The sequence below is a fragment of the Pseudorca crassidens genome, chromosome 7 (genome assembly GCF_039906515.1).
Source record: "Pseudorca crassidens isolate mPseCra1 chromosome 7, mPseCra1.hap1, whole genome shotgun sequence".
Classification (NCBI taxonomy): Eukaryota; Metazoa; Chordata; class Mammalia; order Artiodactyla; family Delphinidae; genus Pseudorca; species Pseudorca crassidens.
The window spans coordinates 55,709,732-55,732,343 of NC_090302.1; the positions used below are offsets into that span (position 1 = coordinate 55,709,732).

The 22,612-nt window shown below is 38.9% G+C and overlaps 2 protein-coding genes across 4 annotated transcripts in view; one reads left to right on the top strand and one right to left on the bottom strand.

The window, feature by feature from the left end:
* Positions 1–22,612, bottom strand: part of PLGRKT (plasminogen receptor with a C-terminal lysine) — a 50,145-nt gene that overhangs the window by 27,251 nt on the left and 282 nt on the right. Inside the window, exons 2-4 of one of the 2 annotated variants that reach the window (XM_067744310.1) lie at positions 21,524–21,651; positions 19,876–19,980; positions 19,587–19,673 (exon numbers count right to left, since the gene is read on the bottom strand). In XM_067744310.1, coding sequence (XP_067600411.1) covers positions 19,587–19,667 — 81 coding nt within the window. In that variant the 5' untranslated portion in view covers positions 19,668–19,673; positions 19,876–19,980; positions 21,524–21,651. The remainder of the gene's footprint in view (positions 1–19,586; positions 19,674–19,875; positions 19,981–21,523; positions 21,652–22,612) is intronic. The other variant, XM_067744309.1, reaches the window with a different exon arrangement.
* CD274 (CD274 molecule) overlaps positions 22,345–22,612 on the top strand; it is a 33,781-nt gene continuing 33,513 nt past the window's right edge. Inside the window, exon 1 of one of the 2 annotated variants that reach the window (XR_010945015.1) lies at positions 22,345–22,384. The gene's annotated coding sequence lies outside the window, so the exon portion shown is untranslated. The remainder of the gene's footprint in view (positions 22,385–22,612) is intronic. The other variant, XR_010945014.1, reaches the window with a different exon arrangement.

Genomic DNA, 22,612 nt, shown 5'->3' on the forward strand with positions numbered 1-22,612 from the left:
TATACCTCCTGTTGATTGTTAGCATCGTTACTGTGAAAGGTATAGATTTTTTAAAAATTGGCTCTAGCAGTTAAATAATGTTGCTGTAAAAATCTCACTAAGGCATGTGTAAATAGGTATAACTGTTTTTTCATAACCATACCCCTCAAAGCAGTTTCTTCTATAATTTAATATGGTCTTTCAACATTAATCTTTTTTACTTAGCAACAGATAATATGTGCTTTCTCAAAGGGAACTGTCGATTAACAGAACTAACAATTTTCTTTTTTTTCTTATCTATTATTTTCTTTTGGTTCCAGATATTCTGTTACTAGTTTGTAGTTTATATTCAGGTTTTTATTGCTTTAATAAGCTGATAATAAAGACCAGCAAACTCAAGGAATCAAGTAATTTCCTTCTAATAATATTTAACCATTTGTTGATTTAAAGTAAAACTAGTTCTTCCTGGGTAGTTTCCAAAGATAATATATTTCTGTTTTAAAGATTTATATGATTGGTAATAACAAAAAGGCTAATCAAATACAAACCTGTGCCTTCATGGAAATGACCATAAAAAAAAACTGAATTGTGACAACTGTACTTAGACATCTGATGATTTGGGAAGGAAAGAATCTTATATTTTATAGAAATTCATTCTCCTTCAATTAGTAAATCTGTAGAATGACCATCTCCCTAGCTCAGTATTCCAACTAGTGTTGCTAGTTTTATTATTAACACCAAGTTTCATATATATGAACACATTCCCAAGGAACTGTGAACACATTAGTTATAATTTACTTGGTTAAGTGAACTTTTCAAAGGCTTAATGGTCTAGACTTTTTGATATAATGACTGAGGTTTTTGAAATTCTTGGGAAGTAAGAACATGCAGCCTTTATCACTTACTGATCAATGTGGGATGAGGAGACAGAAAGTAGAGGAGGCAACATAGTCACTGAGAAAAAAAGCAAAACAAATGGTCAAGATGTAAGGAAATAAAGAACAAGGGGGAAAGAATTGGAAGTAATATAACTGTATGAAACTTCTCAATGTAACTTCTCTTTCATGAAAGGTTTTTTAAAAGTAACTTTTCATTTAGAAAAAGCCAAATATTGGATGCTGTAGACAAAATACACCATCAGTTCCCTCTAGCACCAATTTAAACACATCTGTTTTTCATCAACTCTCTTTTTGCCTGAGATAGAGCCTAAAGTTGAACTATTTCCAAACAGCAACCTGAGGTGTTGCTGGCTGCAACAGACACCTATGTGAAGGTGGTGATTGCTTAGTGGGTAGAGAGATCGGGGCAGAGGCCCTCCCATTCTGCCCATTCTGCAAGGCTGCAGCAATGACAGATTCAGACATGTTTTAATTCACTAATTATTTTATTAGCAAACTATTATTACAACAAAACATTATACTCAAAACATCACACTTAGATTTTCCTAGCTGTGAAAAGATTTTGCTAAAAGAAAACTTTGTGAAAGATTATCTTCAAATAGTTGCTGTATACAAAAGTTGGGAGGGGGGCTTCTTTCTTATCAATTTGCATGAGAAGTACTCAAGAAATAACAGTACTTAAGTGCCTGCACACACACATTAAGTGGACAGACTTGTATTAAGATTCAGGTTAAATTAGTGGGTTGGCCAAAAAGTTCTTTCAGGTTTTTTCTGTACTTATGTAAGCTACAGAAGCATGTAACTGAAAAAAGAATTTTCCCTGACTGTGTGATCATTACTCTGCGGCATGATATTAGTTTCTGTAATAATTGGCAAGAAAGCTACCCAGTCAATTACCTAAACCAGAAGTCACTGAAAGCCTGGTTAGTGGTTCTAACCATCTCTCTGTAGATAACTTCACAGAAACATGGAGCAATTTTAGAAAATAAGGGCAGTGATCATTAGGGGAAAAAAAAGTATGAACTCATACAGCAGAAAATAACATAAGAGAAGGTGAAAAGAAAAGTTCAAATTTAAGAACATCTTTAGAACAGGGCACATTCCTTTGTATAATAATCTCTATTCACAACTTCAAGAAATTTTTGTCCTCCTGTGTGATTGCATTATAATTTGGAAGCCTGTCTCTTCCCTTTTATCTGTCACATGGGCAGATTTTTTTTTCCCTTTTTTTCAGAGGTGTGCATTTTGGGTTTCCGGTTCTTGAAAATGAGTTATATTGCAAATGAAAGTTCTAATTGACATACTTATTAAAGAGGCACACCAACAGAGTGTTACTTATATCAATTTTAACACATTTAAAAAAAAAAATCTAACCTAATTGAGTTTCCTTTGCTTTCAAGTTCCTAAAGGTTTTAAATATGCAAATATTTAAATACTAAAAACATGAGCAAAATATTCTATTAAAATATACATTCCCAATCAGCTTTTATGGTGGACTTGATTTTTATTATGATATGTGCAAAAAACCTTTTACCAGAAGCCTTGTGGGTAGACTGGCAGTTGCTAATGCTAAGGTACAAGGTCAACAACTGCAGCTCTCCCTGTTTACTTGTTTGTGTATATTATAAAGATACATATAATCACAGAAAGATTTTTCAAGAGAGGAAAAACACTGATAATCACCTATTCTAATATAATTTTTTTTAAGGTTTGAAGTCTTCATGTTCAATTTTTCCTCAAAACAAACATGGCTTCAAAATAATATTTTTCTTTTTGGGTGCATAACTGAAAATAAATATTTCATGCTATATAATTCAGTGTCTGAGCCATGTACAATGGTTTAAAAATCAAGTGAATGTGCTCATACATAACAAAATTTCAAAGTCTAAATTATATATTACCATTAATGTAATAAATCTAAAATATAATAGCCTACACATTTCTAATTTTTCATCAGTAAATATACCCAAGCTGAACCTAACCCCAAACCTAAAACTATCGTTAATTTACCGAATAGATTCAAAGAGAACACAAAATTTTTCTTTCCTGAAAATGACCCAACCATTTCTTCTTCCAAGAAAAGCACTCTGAAATAATATGAACCATTTCAGAACATAATACAATTACTCAACTTTGTCTTTGCATCTTTATATCCTCATTGACTAGCACACGGCCTGGCATGTGGTCAGTGTTCAATAAGCATTGAATTAATAAAGCAGTATCAGAATAGTCTCTTTGGAGTTCTATTCTTTACATAAACATTAATGAGAACCAAACAGAAATGACAACATGTCAATTACAATGCTAGGCAGCAAAGTTAATGTAATTCTAGCAAATTTTTCTAGAAACATTCTGAGGCATTGCTTTGCAAATGCCTAAGTTTCTGGACAAATGTAGAAGTTGGGTATTGGGAGAGTTTATCTTTAAAAACCCCAGAAACCAAGTTAGAGAGATCATAAAATTGGATTAGAGTTTTAAAGTAATGTTTTGATTTAAAAACTTTATTTTCGAAAGGAAGGAAAATTTGCTGCTGCTGGAGTTGACTGTACCTCCGTGTGTGTGTGTGTGTGTGTGTGTGTGTGTGTGATTGATATGAGCTTTAAAGGCTGTCATTTTCAAGTACAGAAGTTTAGTGTTCTATTTTCCAGTCTGTACAATAGACATTACTATAAGTTCAAACATGAAAATTAACAGATGTCCGTCAAAGACATGAAGAATAACTTATGCAATAAGAAGTTTAAGTGTAGGAAGGGCTGTAAAAATTGTTTCAGAACCACCTCCAGAACTCACTGCCTTCCCACCCTCCAGGCTCCTGCTGGTGCCTCCCAATGAATGGTCCAACCAGAAGCCAGAGGGGAAGGGAGTCTGGGAGATGCAAGGCCAAGGGTCAGACCCCCAGTGCAGGGTAGACAAGGGCAGAGAATGGATCTAGGTGGGGGCAGGGTAAGGGGTGTCGAACAGAGAATAACCAACAAAGTGGTGACCTGATTTATATGAAATAATGATGTGATTCTGTGTGAAAGAATGTTTTCAGAGTTCTGGTTTAGATCAGATCCAAAAGTCTTAGAAAGTATTAATAAAGATGGGCAACAAATTGCAAATCACTTTTTAATTTTTTTATAGATAATATGGTCATATACAAATCAATATTAGTTGTAAAGTAAATGCTAAGTATTAGAATAGGTATCAGATCTCTTGACAAGAAAAATTAGATATAAGAAATACTTTTTTTTTTTTTTTTTTTTGCGGTACGCGGGCCTCTCACTGTTGTGGCCTCTCCCGTTGCGAAGCACAGGCTCCGGATGCGCAGGCTCAGCGGCCATGGCTCACGGGCCTAGCCGCTCCGCGGCATGTAGGATCTTCCCAGACCGGGGCATGAACCCGTGTCCCCTGCATCGGCAGGCGGACTCTCAACCACTGCGCCACCAGGGAAGCCCAAGAAATACTTTTATTCAATGATTATAATAGAAGCAATTATACTTTAAATTGCTATTATAGTCAGTCAAATTTAAATAAATGGCTCTTAAGAGAGAGAAGCTAGTTTCTCCCCAATTACTCTGGTTCTTCAGGACAATGTCTACTCAGTACCTATCTAAATCTGTGCTGTTTCCTTTGCAATATTTCACATACATCACAACTAAATTGGTATTTAGTGAACTCACTTTAAACTGGGATTCTTTTTTGTTCAGAAATTTCCTGGGGGAAAAAAGCATAAAAACCCTGAAATATCATATGTGCAAAAGAAATGAACAAGAAGTGATTCCTTTTTGTACCAAGGTGGGCACACAGGAGTACATCCATGTCCTCTGGACCAGGTCACAGGGATCTTTTGGAATGACTTAGGTTCTGCCATGGCGCTGGAGGGGACACTTGCTAAGGTCTCTTAGTGTCTCAAGGCTGAGCATACTTAGTGGGATCAGGAATGCCTATGAGAGTATGTGGGGCTAAAAGGCTAATTAGTTCCCTTTTCTCATTACCAGAATTGATTTTTTAAAGTGCTAAACATCCTGCAAGACAGAGGAGAAAGAGAACTAGAAAAGCATATGCCTGACCACAGAATTGAAGAGATGGGGAAAGATTAAAAAATGATAAAGAATGAAAAATGGAGAATGAAATTAGAGATGCCAGAAAGAATGAAGTAGAGACTATGAGTAAATAAGAGAAAGGAAAGTAGAAAAATTGGACATACGGGAACATTTATTGAGCATCTCCTTTGCCATACAAGTTAGTAGTACTTGGGTATCCTTCTCCCCATTTTAGTGATGAAGCTGAGGCTCAGAGAGCCTATGTCATTTATCCAAGGTTAGACAACTAGTAAGTGATGGAGCCAGGGTTGGCCCTAGATATTTCTGTCTCCAATGCCTGTGAACATCTCATTGCAAGAAGATTAATTCCACAGTCCTTAGCAGCCATAGCCTGGCCTTATATCCAGCAGGCAACAGTCCGGGGCCCAGTTTTTCTTTCTAGATTTCCCATTGTGCCATCCCAACCTGCCTGGAGGTTCTGCCATTCTCTCTCTTTCTAGTCTTCAGTCTCACACATTTCAGAATAAGAATGTCCCTCCCTCACGTGCACTGGTAACATAGTCCCTTACCAAACAGGTAAGGAATCCAACTGTAAGAATATCTGTATGATCATTTACAGGAAATTTTAACTTAAATTTTTTCCTTTTTTAACCAAAAACACTTTGTTTAGTCTGTAATTCATTTATAAACTCCTGGAAGACATAAAAATAGACTCAAACAAATGGAAAAACATTCCTTGTTCTTGGATAGGATTACTTAACAGTTCTTCCTAAATAAATTTATAAAAGCATGCAATCCCAATTTTAAACATTGACAAACTGTTTTAAAGAGTTGGACAAGTTGACACTAAAGTTTCTATGAAAAAGCAAGCATGTAATAACATTGAAAAGATAAACTACAAGGGCATACTAGCTTAACCAGGCATCAAAACATATTATAAAGCACCTTTAATTACAATACTGTGGTACTGGTACACGAATAGACAAGTAGGCCAGTGGAACAGCATGTCCAGAGACAGATCTAAGTACATATAGAAGGTTATTAAAGGTGACATCTCAAATCACTGAGAGTAAAGATGGAGATTTTAATAAATGTCGCAGGTACCACTAGGTAGCCATTTGGGAAAAGATGAAATTAAAATCGTATCTCCCACCATGTATGGAACAAACTCCACATGGATGAGGGATCTAAATGCAAAGGAAAAAGAATGAAGCTATACAAGTACTGTAGGGAAACATGGGTGACTGCCTCTTTAACTTTAGTACAGGAAAAGGCTTTCAAAATAAAGACTTAAAATGCAGAGGCAATAAAGGATTGTTCATTTGAATACATAAAAATTTTTAAATTTTTTCATGGCAAAAAAAGAAAACCATCATAAACGAAGTCAAAGACAAATGATAACCTGCAAGAAAATATTTGCAATATATTCCACAGGCAAGAGATCAATACCTCCAATGTATAAAGAACTCTTAAAAGTTGAGACAAGGGACAAAAACCCAATAAACAGACAATTCACAAAAACAAGGTATATAAATGGCCCTCAAACATGTGAGAAAATGTTCAAGTTTACTCATAATTAAAGAAATGCAAATTAAATCAAGACTGAGATTCCATTTCTTGCCTATCAGATTGGCAAAAATTAAAAAGCAAGTACATATTCTGCTGGGGAGACTTTGGGAAAACAGGCACTCTCAAATTGGTACAACCTTTCTGAAGGGAAATGTGGCAATACCTAACAAAACTACAAGGCACGTGCCGTTGACCTAACAATCCCACTTCTAGAATTCTACCCTGAAGGTATACCTCAAACAGCACAAAAATGTAAAAGCACAAGGTTATTCACTGAAGGACTATTTGTAACAGCAAAATATTGGAAATAACCTAAGTTCCTGTGGTAGGCAGAATAATGCCTCCCCCCAAGAGAAGTCCATGTCCTAATCCCCAGAACCCATGAATATATTACATTACATGGCAAAAGGGACTATGCAGATATGATTAGTTCAGGAATTTGAGATGCAGAGATTAGCCTGGATTATCCAGGTGGGCCCAATGTAATCGCAAGGGTCCTCATAAGTGAAAGATAGAGGCAAGAGAGTCAGAGAGAGATGAAGATGCTACACTTCTGGCTTAAAGAGTGAGGAAGGAGACATGAGCCAAGAAATTCAGATAGCCTCGAGTAACTGGAAAAGGCAAGGAGAGGGATTCTTCCCTAGATCCTCCAGAAGGAATGCAGCCCTGCTGACAGCTTGACTTTCTTCCAGTGAGACCCATTTCAAACTTCTGGCTTCCAGAACTGTAAGATAATTATTTTGTGTTGTGATAATTTGTCATAGCAATAGGAAACTAATACAGTGCCCATACACCATTTGAATAAATGATATATTCACACAATGGAGCATTATGTAACTGTTAAAAAATGAGGAAGAGCTCTATGAACTGATTGGAATGATTTCCAAGATATACAGTTAAATGAAAAAAGCAAGGTACAAAAGGGTACAATGGTACACTACCCTTCATGTAAGAAAGAAGGGGACATAAGAAAATAAACGTGTATCTGTTTATGGTACAAAAGATATGCAGGAATGATAAACCGAAGACTAGAGAGATCAGACACAGAGACAGCATGGGAAAGGGTATATAAAGAGAAGAATAGGAATAGGTTAGCAAGGATGAGGAGGGAGGGATGCTTCTTGGAGTGTATCTTTTTGTATAGCTTTAATGATTAGAACATAGTTTTGTTTCATATACTCCCCTACCCTGTAACTAAACTCAAACAGGATGTGGAGAGAATACAAAGTATAACTGTATTTTAAATGAAATTACCACCCTGAAGTAGCCCAGGAAGAACTACCCTAATTTATAGGAAAACAGTATTTTGAATTGATAGTGTAAAAGGGAAAAGAACATACAAATAATGTATGCTGGTTAGTATATATTGGCAATCCTGTAACTGTTTCTTGTTTCTACTAGGATTGAAGTGAATATATTGTAGAAAATGAGAGCCAGGCTTTTCATTGTCTGAGAAAGAACTTAAAAATAAAGAAAAAGGAAAGGCCAGAATGAAACATTATAATGCATTGGAATTAGAGGTATCAGTATGAACTCATGGTTTATAGTATGAAATACTTCTATGTATAAGTCTGTGTATATACATGGGTTAGTATATAAGTACATGTCTTTGCTGAAAGGATCTAGGAACAGTGGCCACAGCAATAAGCACCCTTAGAGCCCAGATCTTGATTTCTAAATATCATTCTCTAATTAAAAAACTAGGACTCCTTGAATGAGTGATTAATTCCAGGCCTGGGCAATATATATGAACTAACTTATGATACAGAAAATGAGCAAAAAAGGATGGGATACGTCAAAGGGACATAGGGAACCAACTGGAAGGAATTCCCAATAGCCAAAACAACTTAGGCCATAAAATAAATAATGATGGTACTAAATTATAACCCACAGAATAGTAGGTCCATGTGTCCATATTGATATAAATAAATGAATAAATAAATACATGGAGAAGGGACAGCTATTCCAATGAACAAATATAAATGGAATGAAGGAAATACAAAAATTACCATTAGGCAAAAATTACCACAGTAATAATTGTTCCATATAAGATCCCACCAATGGATGCTAAAATCAGTGGTTAAAAGTTTAACGAGAAGCAAGATATTAACAGAGTCTCAATGTAACTCCTCAAAGATATTTATCAATAAGAAATAGTAACTTTACAGTAGGGAAACCTGGTGTACACCACCTTAACCAAGTGACCAAGGTTAACATCACTAGTAATAAGTTATACCAACAGTATCCTCTGGTATGATGTAATGAGAGAGACATAACAGCATCCTGTGGTTTAAGAATAATATGTAAAAAATGCACAACCTCAATCTAGTCATGAGAAAATACTGGAAAAACCCAAAGTGAGAGAAATTATACTAAATAACCAGTACTTATGAAAGCCAAGGAAAGAATGAGGAACTGTCACAGACCAAAGGAGACTAAGAAGAAACAACAGTTTAATGCAATGTGAGATCTTGGATCCCTGGAACAAAAAAGGAATATTAGGAGAAAAACTGGTGAAACTTCAGAAAGATCAGTAATTTAGTTAACAGTATTGTACTGATGTTAATTTCCTGGTTTTGATCATTACTATAATTTTGTAAATTGTTAATATTAAAGAGAGCTAAACAAAGGGTATATGTGAACTCTCTACTAGTTTAGCAACTTTTCTGCAAATATAAAATTATTTCAAACTAAAACATTTCTTAAAATCTGGATTCACTATTATTCTGCATTTTAGTAAATTTATTCAAGAATAATGACACTTAAGCTTGTTCCCTTTTATTAATTGTATATTAAGGATGTTTATGGGGCTCTTTTTCTCTCTAAAATCCTTTTCCCCCTGCTGCCCTATATCGTCAGTTATCTTAAGGAAGAAAATGAAGTAGAAACAAGACACATATGAGAAGTCTAAAGATTTTAACAGCAAGCCTACTTTACATTCTTTTCAAAATAAGATGAAGTGAGTGTGTATATGTGTACACATTATGTACATATTATGAAGATTTACAGAGGGAAGTGAAGATAATTATTAAAACCATAGGATCATTTTTTAATTAATAGTTTTGGGCCCAAAATCTTATATACTAGGCATTCAGTAAACGCTCAAGTTAATGAATAAGTAAAGTAACCCTCCATCCCCTGCTTGCTCAAGCAATGAAGAACTAGAAATAAATTAAAATTGACTCTGATTATATTTATGAAAATAGAATTGTAGCTGAGGGAGGAAACTAAAAGGAAAAGCTTTCTGATCATCTATAACTGGATTTATTGATCTCATTTAAGTTTGTGAACAAACTTAAAACCAATGTCCCCCTTGGAGAATTAAGTGTGGGAAGGGTCCTGGACCAACTTGTCAGCATGGAAGGACTAGGCAGCAAAGGATCAACTTGGGGGTTTGACCTATTACCAATGACTTTTATTAATTATTTTACTTTCATTTCCTACCATTTCTCAACATAGACAATATACAGGAAATCTTAGTGTTTTTATTAACTCTTCTAAGTGATTCCGGACATATTAATATCTTGTCCCACACTTAAACAGACTTAACATTTTTAGAAGTCTCTTTAAAAGTCAGGAAATTCATTAAGTATATTCTTTGCATTTAGACCCAATCCTTCATAATATCGTTAAATTAACTTATTTCCATTCGTTCCAACTTTGGTAAAGAAAGACACTAGCAGGTTACTACCATCTTGAAGTTCAGGCACTTGAAGGCCACTAACAAGTCAAGATGCTCATTTCAGAGGGCCTGGACCCAGGTGAACAGCTTCTTCATCTGCGTCAGTAACAGACTTACTATGTGATTCCTAATCTTTACTGTGCAATGTCTAACTTCATGTTCATAAAGAATGAACATCGTACTGAGATAACTGGGTATTCACATTCAAAAAAATGAAAATGGACCCTTACTTCACTTCATATACAAAAATGAACTCAAAGTGGATCAAAAACTTAAATATAAAAGCTGAAACCATAAAACTCTTAGAATAAAACGTAGGTACAATCTTAATGATCTTGGATTTGGCAACACTTTCTCAGATATGATACCAAAAGTACAAGCAACAAAAGAAAAAATAAATTTGACTTCATAGAAATTAAAAAGTCGCATGCATCAAAGGACACTGTCAAGAGAGTAAAAAGACAACTCACAGAATGGGAGAAAATATTTGCAAATCTTATATCTGATAAGGATCTAGTATCCAAAATATATAAGGAACTCTTACAACTCAACAAGGAAAAGACAAACAACCCAATTTATAAATGAGCAAAGGACTAGAAGAGATGTTTCTCCAAAGAAGATATGCAAATGGCCAAAAAGCACATGAAAAATGTTTAATGTTATTATTAGTCATTATGGAAATTCAAATCAAAACTACAATAAGATACCACTGTAAACCCACTTAGAATGGCTAGAATTTAAAAACAAACAAACAAAAACTGAAAATAACATGTATTGGTGAGAATGTTGGAGAAATGGTAACCCTCATACATTGTTGTAGGAATGTAAAATGGTAAAGCCACTGTGGGAAACATTTAGTGGTTCCTGAATAGATTAAACATAAAATTATCATATGATCCAGCAATTCTACTCCTAGGTATATATACTCAAAAAGAATTGAAAAGCAAGAGTTCAAACAAAAACCTGTACAAGAATTCCCATAGCAGCACTATTCCCAAAGTGGGAAATAGCCCAAAGTGGAAACAATCTTAATGTCCTTAAACCGATGAATGGATAAAGAAAATGTTGTATATTAATACAATGGAATGTTATTTACCTATGAATGGGAATGAAATACTGATTCATTCTACAACACAGATGGACTTTGGAAAGATTATGCTAATTGAAATAAGCCAGACACAGAAGACCACATATTGTATAATTCCATTTGTATGAAATGTCCAGAACAGGCAAATCCATACAGACAGAAAGCAGATTAGTGGTTGCCAGGGTCTGAGAGGAGGGGGGATGAGGAGTGATTGCTTAATGGGTATGGGTATGGGGTTTCCTTTTGGGATGACGGAAGTGCTATGGAATTAAATAGTGGTGATGGTTGCACAACACTGTAAATGTACTAAATATCACTGAATTGCACACTTTAAAAACGTGAATTTTATATTATGTGTATTTTACCACAATTAAAAAAAAAAGAATCTCAGAAGAGGGAGGCTAAGAGCAGGTAACCAGGATGGGGACATGGGCAGAAATGAGTTTCAGAGGGGTAAGTTGAAGACAGTTATGAATCCAGGCACAAGAATTAAGCTGTTGTAGCCTTCCTTGTAGCTCCCACTGTAGGTGAACTTGTGTTGATCATGCTGCCTTTTTTTCCAAGGCACTTCCTAGTTAAGTCTGCTGACACTTCTAGTTCTTGAGCCAACTCCCACTTGGTCATCTTTTTGCTATAGATGGAGTTGGCTGCTTTCCTCTCCTCTTCACTACCTACTCTACATTTTGGGTTCCTTGTCGCCACAAGACTCTATACAAAGCAAACACTGTACTTTCTTGCTTTCCTCAGAACATCAAGCCCTTTTTATTCTAAGATGTTGGTACAGCTTTCACCTCAAAAAAACAGATGGGAGGGCACAAGAATTATAGATGTTGGGAGTTATAGGGGTTTAAGCAATTTCAAGTTCTCATAAGTTATTTGCTATTATTTGCTGTTTTACTTTTTAAATATTTGAAAAAGCATTTATTGAGTCTACACTATATTTTATGTTGTAAAAATAACCCTAACATATATAGCTGTACAGAAAAATTACTACCATCTTAGTGGCTTAAAACAACACAGATTATTATCTTGTACTTCTGGACATTGGATGTCCAACATAGGTCTGAATGGGCTAAAATCAAGATGTCTGCAGGGCTGTGTTCCTTTCTGGAGAGTCTAGGGGAAAATCTGTTTCCTAGCATTTTCCAGCTTCTAGAGGCCACCTGCATTCCTTGGTTGGGGGTGCCTTCCTCCATCTTCAAAGCCAGCAACATCACATCTCTCTGATTCTTTTGTCTTTAACTCTCTACTTTAAGAATTCGTGTGTTTAGATTGGGTCCACATTGATAATCAAGGATAATTTTCTCATCTCAAGGCCTGTTCCCTCAGTCACATCTGCAAAGTCTGTTTGCCATATAAGGTAATATATTCACAGGTTTCAGGGATTAGGGTGTGGACATCTTTAGGGGGTCATTATTCTACCTGTCACATTCATACCACAAACATCTGGTTATTTGCAGCATACCTCACCTTCTTCCCACCAAATAAGATGAGAAGTTCCTTGGATATAGAGCCCGCACCTTATACACGTCTGAATCCTGCTTAGCATGTAGCACATTATTTCATATATATTAAATAACTGTATTTTTGGTTTATAACTATACCCTATTTTCTTAACACCAAACACTACATAGACTTACAGGTCAAAGGCTCGCTGTTTCTCTAATTGCGGCGAGCGGGGGGCGCTCTTCGTTGTGGTGTGTGGGCCTCTCATTGTGGTGGCTTCTCTTGTTGCACAGCACCGGCTCCAGGCGTGCGGGCTTCAGCAGTTGTGGCATGTAGGCTCAGTAGTTGTGGCTTGTGGGCTCCAGAACACAGGCTCAGTAGTTGTGGCGCACAGGCTTAGTTGCTCCGTGGCATGTGGGATCTTCCCAGACCAGGGCTCGAACCCGTGTCCCCTGCATTGGCAGGCTGATTCTCAACCACTGCACCACTAGGGAAGTCCCTCATGTATTTTTTTAAGTCTTTAGTTTGTTGCCTGCTCATAGTGAACAATGAATAAACTGCCCTACTAATCTTATACATGGACCATGACTGCTTTTCCTACAAAGCACTACAGCACAGCAAAAACCCATGGAATCTTCCCTCATTTTTTCTGCTTTATACTTCCAGTTTCTATCCTATTTTATAACATCAAAATGCTTTTCTGGCCACTTAGGTCATATAAAATTGGTTTAGGTGTGCCATCTAGTGGCATTTTTAAGGAAGTATTCATTTTTACCTGATTGATACTTGGCTTAATGAATACAGCCATCCATCCACCATCCTCAGTAACAGAGGCTAGACAGAGCAGTGAGAAACTGACTTTTGCTGATGATCTGAAAACATTATTATACTGAGTAGTATGAATCCCCTCTAGCTCATCTGGAACCAACTTGTTAATAAAAAAGAAACCATTTTGATTTGAAGCCTTTTATAAATTTTTATTAACCAGACTCCAGTGATTGATTTAATTTCATGATTAACTTACCTAAATTGAAAACTTATTTGGGTTTATCTCCAATGTGTGCTATATTAAATCACTGCCAATCACCAATTACAATTATGTAGCAAAAGGAAAGGGCAAAGGTTCTCAACCCAGGCTGTGCATTATAGTCCCCTGGAGAGCTTAAAGCAACTACGTGTCTGGCCATGAAGAGATCTGATTGGTCTGGGGTGGGACCTGTACATTCAAAAGCCCCTCTGAATCGAATATACAGCCAGAGGCGGGAACCTGGTATAAGATGTAGCTGAATCTCTAATTCTGGTCCTTTATTCTGCAAGATAAGCACCAATAATATGGAATTATCAAGTTATGATTTATCTTTTTTTACCAAAAAAAAGAAGTAGAGCTTAAAAAAAAAACACTGGGAAAAGGATTATAGTTATTAGGCTTCTTTTTAATAAATGTTTTGCTTTATTTCTTCTATTTATCCTTTTTAATTGAAGTGCCATCAAATAGGAAAAAAGCCAAAAGACATCACAGGCTAGAGATATTAGTAGGCCTGGTGTTTCAACGGGGGTTTTTTAAACCTCCCCTTTGAAGAACTGACATGCCATCTCCCACCCCAGTGGCCCATTCCTTCCATTTTCAGAGTCCTGCTTAGTTCTAGGAACTCTGGGACATTCCAGCCCAACTTTAGCTGTTTGGGTTCATTCAGCAGATAGGGAGGAACCCATATGTAGCTTCAGGGGTATTGTGATAATATAATTCTTCAATTTAGTGATGGGTTCATTGGTGTTCATTTTATTATGCTTCATAATTTATAAATATATTCTCTTGTATATATAAGATATTTCATGATATTTCTTATATATATAAAGGAGAATAGCCCTAAGCCTTAAAATGATGCTAGATGTTTAGTTTCTTTAAATGAGGAACATTCAAGGACCAACCCAATCTTCCAAAACTGCTACAGATGAGTATGTTTCTCCCTTGGCTGCCCCAGTTAGGATGAGAACTCAAGCAGCTTTAGGGTTGGAAGGCTGCTTCAACTATATTGATCTATATTCTTTTTGTCATCCTTCCTTGAAATTAAAAGATAATTAATAAAATATATCCTGCTCAACAAGGAAAAACTAATCATCTTAACCAACACATGTGTTGGAAGAATCAATCTGCCATGGGGCCTAAGCATTCTTGCTGAGTAGGCCAAGGATGCAGGCCCTGACTACTCTTTGCCCAGGCCATTTGTCAGGGTTGTGTTTGCAGTAAGCAACTTTGAGGGATGAAGTAACATCTCTTCCCAGTCAAAGAGCAGCCTTGCTCACCATTCATGACAAAGGTGATAGATTCTATAAGCTCACTGTTCCTCACCCATGTCACAAACCCAGGCATCCACCTAAGCATACAACTAGGCCCACCTCCATCACCTCCATGGGACTTGGAGTGCATAGAAAACTGGCAGCAACACCATGCTTATGCTCCCTGTTGTGCTGTGAATAACAAAATCTTCTGCCAGCATCTGTGAAACAGTAACAGGCTAACTTGTTAATTTGCAAGTAGGGTAAAATCCCAGACCCTTCATGCGGCCTGCCAGTTTGGGTGACAAGGATAAGATGCTGATAGAGATGGCGTTCTGGAAGAGGGCCCTTGTTGGTCAGGTTAGAGGATATCAGAAGGCTCCCTGAGATCTGGAAGTAAATGCTCTTGCATAGGTGGTGGTGAAAGTAAGAGGGTAGAGTGAAGATCTCTCACTATCTTATGTGTTAAATGAGGCTGAGAAACAATAGGGTCCAAACAAGACTCCCAGATGGTGCTTTGGTTGTGGCACATTCTCCTCTGGAGTGGGAGAAGGAAAGGATGTTTTCATGACATCAATGGGACAGCAAGCCCCACACCCCAGCCAAAAGTCATGCAATGTGGCTATGGCTGATGGGTCAAGGGTTACCCAAAGCTGAAATAATGGTGTTAGCAATGAAGATATAGAACTTTGCATAGGCTAAATACGTTAGAAATTTGTTTGTTGAGTCCAGCGACGGGAGGCCCTTTGAAACAGAGTAAATTCAAACCCTTGCTGACTGGCACCGAGCTGCTCTTTCCCTCCTCCACTCCTCCAACTTGAGCTGCTTTAGGGAAGAAGGCTGAGTGTGCCAAGGAATTTCAGGGAGGGGAGAGGAGGAACTCAATGTTTATAGCTTTGTTGGATGTGGGCACCCATGTCTACTTGGTCCAGTGCAGGGAGGATGTGCTAAGTGCCAGGGTGGCCCAAAGTGCTGAGGATACAGGGCAGAGCAGTGGCACCAGTGTTGGCTAAAACAATGATGCCCCTGAGCCCCAGTGCTCTCCAGAAGCCAGGGGAGCCCAGTGGAGGAAGTAATACCAATTCTGGGATGAGAAACCAAAGGGCAAACACACATTTGTATTCTCTATCTCCCCCAGCTGGGAAACAGCCTAATCTCCTGAAACTATCATGATAACCCCTGAAGTACCTATGTTAATATCTTTGATTTGTGTTCCCACAGAGCAAAATTCAACTGATAGGGTTTGAGCAGTTTGCAGTGAGAAAGGGAAGTTAAAGAACATTCAGCTGATTCAACGTACTGCAGTTGTGTCCCCTGAATATAAATATATAATGTATTCTGTGTTGCTTGCTTTTATTGTAAACATTCATAGTGATGAGAGGACATTCTCCCATTCAGGGGTTCTCTGACCCCTTCCAAGTGGTCCAATAGAAACAATATAGAATCCCAGGCGAAAAAGAGAAAATCACAGCCATCTCCAGAGGCCATTGCCCAGTACAGCAGCGCCACACGCTGGACACAGGCACCAGATACATCCTGTATTAGTTTTCTGGGGCTGCCATAACAAAGTACCACAAACTGGGTGGCTTAAGCAACAGAAATATATTGTCTCAGTTTTGGAGGCTGGAAGTCCAAAGTTAGGGTGTCAGCAGGGTTGGTTGTTTGTGAGGGCTATGAAGGAAGGCTCTGTTTCAGGACTCTCTTCCTGGTTTGTAGATGGTGTCTTCATATTCACACGGCCTTCTCCCTGTATGCACGTCTCTGTGTCCAAATTTTATAAGGACACAAGTCGTATTGGATTAGAGCCCATCCTAATGACCTCATTTTAACTTGATTACCTCTGTAGAGACTCTATCTCCAAATAAGGTCACATTCTGAGGTAGTGGGGGTTTGGACTTTAACAATATGAATTTGGAGCGGGGGGATGGGACACAAACCCATAACAGACCCCTTTCAAAATGGGGAGGCAGTTATTGGGCTATTACTGAGCTCCTGTTAAAAATGAACACCTTACCCCTGGAGAATTTATGACTCAGGCCTGACATCCCCATTTTTGAAGGGTGGGTCAACTAGGAGATGACAACTACAAGGAAAGCACCCATTTGCTGGTCAAATGAAAATAATGTATTTGAGGATGTGCCTAGCCTGGCCCTGATGTCATCTCAGTTTTGCATAAAGGAGTAGTAGCTACCCTTTGGTGAAAACTTTATCCCTGACTCTGCCACCTGAAGCAAAGCTACTGGCTCAAAAGGCCCTTGGGTTCACAGAGACTGTCCTAAATGCCTGGGCCTGGTTCACCTTTGGTTCAGCTAAGCTGAAAACTAATGGTGCTGATAGTGTTCCGGCCAGTTTGACCCTCAGCACCAGCTATAATGGTCGCTTGGATCAGTGGGCAGAAGTCAAGGCTGTTCTCAAAGCTCTGGTCAACTGCACTGAGCGGGCAGTCTGCCACGGTCCCTGAAGGTACCCCCACATTCTGGGTAAGCCAAGAATGCAAGGCCCACACTGCTGCTTATTCAGGCCATTTCTTGAGGTTATGTTTGCAGGGAACAACCTTCAGGAAGGGGTTAAAGTTCTCCCCACCTCAACTCCACCAGCTCCTCATTAACTAGAAAAGCAGCAGATTCCCAAAGTTCAAGGGTGCCACAACCCACTGAGTGTACAGCACCCATGTGAACCCATCTTTGTCACCTCTGTGAGACTTGAGAGGCATGGGGAATTGACACGAACCTCATGCTTATGCTCTTGCTGTGCTGTGAGTAATAAACTCCTCCGTCTGCTGTAGGTGTCTCCTGTGTTCTGCCAGCATCCATGGGATAGTAATAAGCTAATCTCTTAGCTTGCAAGTAGGGTAAAATTCCAAACCCTTCACAGACCCTGACTTCTGACATAAAAGTAAAAACCCTGTAGTTTCCAGGGGTCTTGGACAAGGACTCTCTGAGTATGTGACATACTTTGCTGGTTCATAAACCTAATGTTTGGTCTCCTCTAGGTCACTTTCTTCTGTTAAACAATTCAATTGCCTATTCTTTCAACAGTTCCATTCCCCCCAAAGAGATCTTTATCCTGCACAAGACAGTCTTATCACTCTTTAGAAGCAATAATAACAGCAACAACTAATGCTTATAGAGTGAGAGACATTGTTCGAAAGACCTGACGCGTTGTTCTACACATTCTCTATATACCGTCATCTTTACTCCTCATAGCAACCCTCTGAGGGGGATACTATAACCTCCAGTTTATAGGTTAGGAGACTGAAGCAGAAGCCACACAGTTAGTCAGGAGGTGGAACTAGGATTCAAACCCAGGCTGCCTGTCCTCACTTTTAACCACTCACTATATGTCTCACAATAGGACCGTCTATTCCCAGGGCCATAATGAACCACAGAGGCCTAGAGATCTTTGTTAGACGTCTTAGGAAAATAATTTCAGTCAAACTTTTAATACTTGATTGATGTACAACATTTTAAAATACCTTTTGATAACCTATATTAGGCATTTAGACAATCTTCTACTTTGCTTTGATCTTTTTATCCAGCCATTGTATAAATCCAATGTCGAATGTTCACACTGTATTAAAATTTCCTATTGCTGCTATAGCAAGTTATCAAACTTAGTGGCTTAAAACAACACAAATTGATTACCTTACAGTTCTGAAGGACAGAAGTCCAGAATGGACTGGAGGGACTGCATTCCCTCTGGAGGCTCTAGGGGAGAATCTGTATCCTTCCCTTTTCCAGTTTCTAGAGGTTGCCTGAATCTTTTGGCTCATGGCCCTTTTATTCCATCTTCAAAGTCATCAATCAGCATAGCATCTTCAAATCTCTCTCTCTCTCTGACTCTGACCCTCTTGCCTCCCTCTTTCCCTTATAAGGACCCTTATGATTACACTGGGCCCATCCAGATAAACCAGGATAATCCAGGGTCTCCCCCAATTCAAACTCCTCAGCTTAATCACATTGTAAAATCCCTTTTGCCATGTAAGGTAACATATTCACAGGGATTAGGATGCAGATGTCTTTTTGGCAGGGTGGGGAGGGGCATTATTCTACCATACACTCTAAGCAGTTATCTCTTCCTGCAGTATGGAAATTTTTACATTAGATATCTAGATTAGAGATTTAAACAAGCCCATTCACCAGATAATTAGTAGTCTACTTCATCTTGGCTTTGAGGGTAGAGCACCGAGGGCATTTTACCTTTTGGGAGGTTAAGGAGAACATAGTGCTGGAGCACATGTGACAGAAACTTTAACCACCGTAACAACATAAAAGCTTAATTATCTAAAAATGTATCTGAAGGACTTCCCTCGGTGGTTAAGAAACCCCCTGCCAATGCAGGGAACTCAGGTACAAGCCCTGGTCTGGGAATATCCCACATGCCACGGAGCAACTAAACCCACGTGCCACAGCTACTGAGCCTGCACTCTAGAGCCCGTGAACCACAACTACTGAGCCCACATGCCACAGCTACTGAAGCCCATGTTCCTAGAGCCCATGCTCTGCAGTGAAGACTAGCCCCCGCTCTCTGCAACTAGAGAAAGCCCACGTGCAGCAACGAAGGCCCAATGCTGCCAAAAATAAATAATTTTTTTTTTTTAAATTAAAAAAATAAAAATGTACCTGAAGTCGGGCATTCATAAGCATGAACTCCTGCTGGCTTTTCATGTTCTCATTCATAGATTTTGAAAATATAAACCCCATCTTGACCTAAAATGTAAAAAAGCAAAGTTTAAAACAATATATTCTACATGCATCCTCATATGCTCTGTTTTCAGGCTACCATGAGCTTAAGACAAAGTAAAAAAAGAAAATTTTCTGACCTGGGAACACAGTATGGACACTAGTCTTTGCTCCTAACTAGCTGTCTGATCTTGGACAAACTTAACCAGTCTGGCCATCATTTACTTACATAAGAACAGCTGATTGAACTGGATGATTTCCAAAATCTTTTCCTGCTCTATAGTTTCATGTTTCCTGATTTTTCTTCCCACTGTATATCTTGAAGAACTGAGCACTTAAAAACAAACAAACAAACAAAAAACGCTCTCATTTTTAGGAGGGGCAGGGTGAATACCATCCACCCTCTTACCTTCTGTACAGCTGGATGACAGAACCTTTGCTTTTGAGGAGTGATTTAGAAGATGCACTGTACAACTTGAACACCGATTTCTCTGTGCTCCTTGCATTTGTATTTTAGGACGTTTTAGGTATCTCAAGGTTACTATATCAATACTCTTCCTATAATCCCTACCCCTCTCCTACCCACTTGCTCTTTCCATCCACCCACTGCTAACATCCCTTGGCCATCCTCCTCTAGCCTCACTTTTTTCTTCTTAAGCTACTACTGAAGTTCTCAAAAGGGGGAAAACCTAAGGATACTTAAATGTTCTGGGAAACACAAATTTTAAATGAATACATGGTTATCATCTATCTTATTTATCTTACTTAAGAAGTTCTTAAGTGGGCTGGCAATTCTAGATGGTCCAGAACTCCAATTTTTGTTCTTAAGTCAATTGGGTAGGTACAGAAGACCTCAGTTAGTTGTTGATTCTACCTTCAGAAGACTGCAGAACTCAGGGAAGTTATGACTACTCTACCCGCTTCAGCGATGTTGCTGATTCTCTTTGGTAGGCTGTTGAGCACTTTGTGAACATCAGGTCAGAGTGGCCATTCCTAATGCTTTCTGCCCAGAATTCACAATATTCTGTGGGAAGCTCAGACAGAGTTCCTATTTTCCATAGCCTCAGCAGAAAATCTTGGGATCTAGGTAACTGGTGAGAAGATGATGGGAGAGGGAGGATATTTCATGCCAGACGCAATGGGTTATCCCTGCTAATGGGGCTCCAAGTGAGTGTATACTACAAGCCAGACTTCACTGGCTTCCCTGTATTTTGGCCAGAGATGCACCCTGGATTTATAGGGGTCTCTGAGCCAGAGTCAGCTTCAATGCTAGGCACAGGAGGCTGAGCCAGAGGAGGAGAGGCAGAGTCCTGAACAGGCCTGGGAGGTCATGAGATTTCCCTACCCACCCCACCCCTCAGCCGCTGCCCTCCTCCATCCTGTGAGTGACCAGAGGCAGAGTCACCCAGTAAGGGTGGGCAGATCTAGCAGAAGTTCTCTGCTGTCTCCAGATTTGACAGCCCCAAGTCCATTGTCTCCAACAGCAGAGCAGAACTTGCCTGAAGGCAGAAGCAATATATTATCCATTTTGGCAGTCACCAAGGTGTCTCTTTCCCACAAATGTGCAGAAAGCATGAGTGACACAAGAGAAAGTGTAGCTCAGGCAGTTGCCATTCCTTATTTTTCTTTTGCGTGTAGGAGTAGATCATTGAATTTTTACATACGCAGCAAACATTTATAAAGAAAACAGCTGTCCTCTAATCCCATTTACACACACACACACACACACACACACACACACCCTGTATGTCAGAGTTATGTCCCTTAGAGTGCTCCTATTTATAAGGGGGTGGACTCTCCCCTGAAGCGGAGTGACAATCCTCGTGTCAGTGATCCAGGGAAGAGAAACCATGTGGAAAGTTAGGACTTAGGCTTACCTTTTTCTTGTCCTTGCTCTCTTGGGTCTGGATTGTAGTTTCGATGTATCAGGGGATATTCCCACGGGTTAAAGGTAGAAGCCAAGCAGGAAGGAGAGCTTTCCCTTGGTTCCCAAAGGAGACCACACCTGAAAATGAGTGCACCACACCTTGTGAACTGTGCCCTGGAATTCGGTATTTTCAACCTTCTTCTCCTTCTTTTCCCACCCTAAGAAAGCCATTTTCCAAAGTCTGGGAGGTTCCTTAGGGTATCCACAATACTCTCAGCTTTCACTCTCCCACTCACAAAATATATATCAGAAAATAAACAGGAGTGACGTTGCAATAGGAGTAACTTTGAATTCACCAAATTGTATAAGGTGAGTCTTTCAAAAATGCTAACACTTTGTCATTGGTGACAAACGCCTTGCTACTTAAAACTTTGATACCAGCGTGTGTCAGAGGGCTAAGAATGCTGATTTGGGTCCTTTCTGCCTTCGTTTTTCCTTCAGTTACTCCTGAGACCTTAGAAAGGACTCTTTAATGCTCCAACCCTGCCTCAACTGTGCTACAGATTACAACAGGCATGGGTATTTCTGAGGAAGAAGTGTTGGGACCGCAAGTTCCAGGCAGCCCTTCTCAGGTTGCATCTAGGAGCCAGGATTTGATTTTACTTTAAAAAGAAAAGAAAAGGATAATTCCATGACCCATAACCTCTGTCATCCAAGTTTCTGCGCTGACTCATTTCCTGATCGAATGACACATTAACTACCTACATTTCTGACTGGTTGCATAATTACAATCATTTTCAATAAGTCTTTGGGTTCCATTCCAACTAGCCCATTTCCCCTGCAAATTCCAGCCGAGAACTCACAGCTTCAGGTAGGTTTTCTGTAATTTATAACTCCACCCGCTCATCCTGGACCCAATCACAGTAACTTGGGAATTCCTGCAGTGGTATGCTGATTTCCGTTGATAACGCTCTGCCTACTTCCCCCAACTTAATTACAATGGTATGGGAGAGGTCTGGAGTCTTTAGCACTAGAAGCGGTTCCTCCGAAACGAGGTTGGCGATACTAGGAGCGGGAAAGCCAAGGGCACTCACAAGGA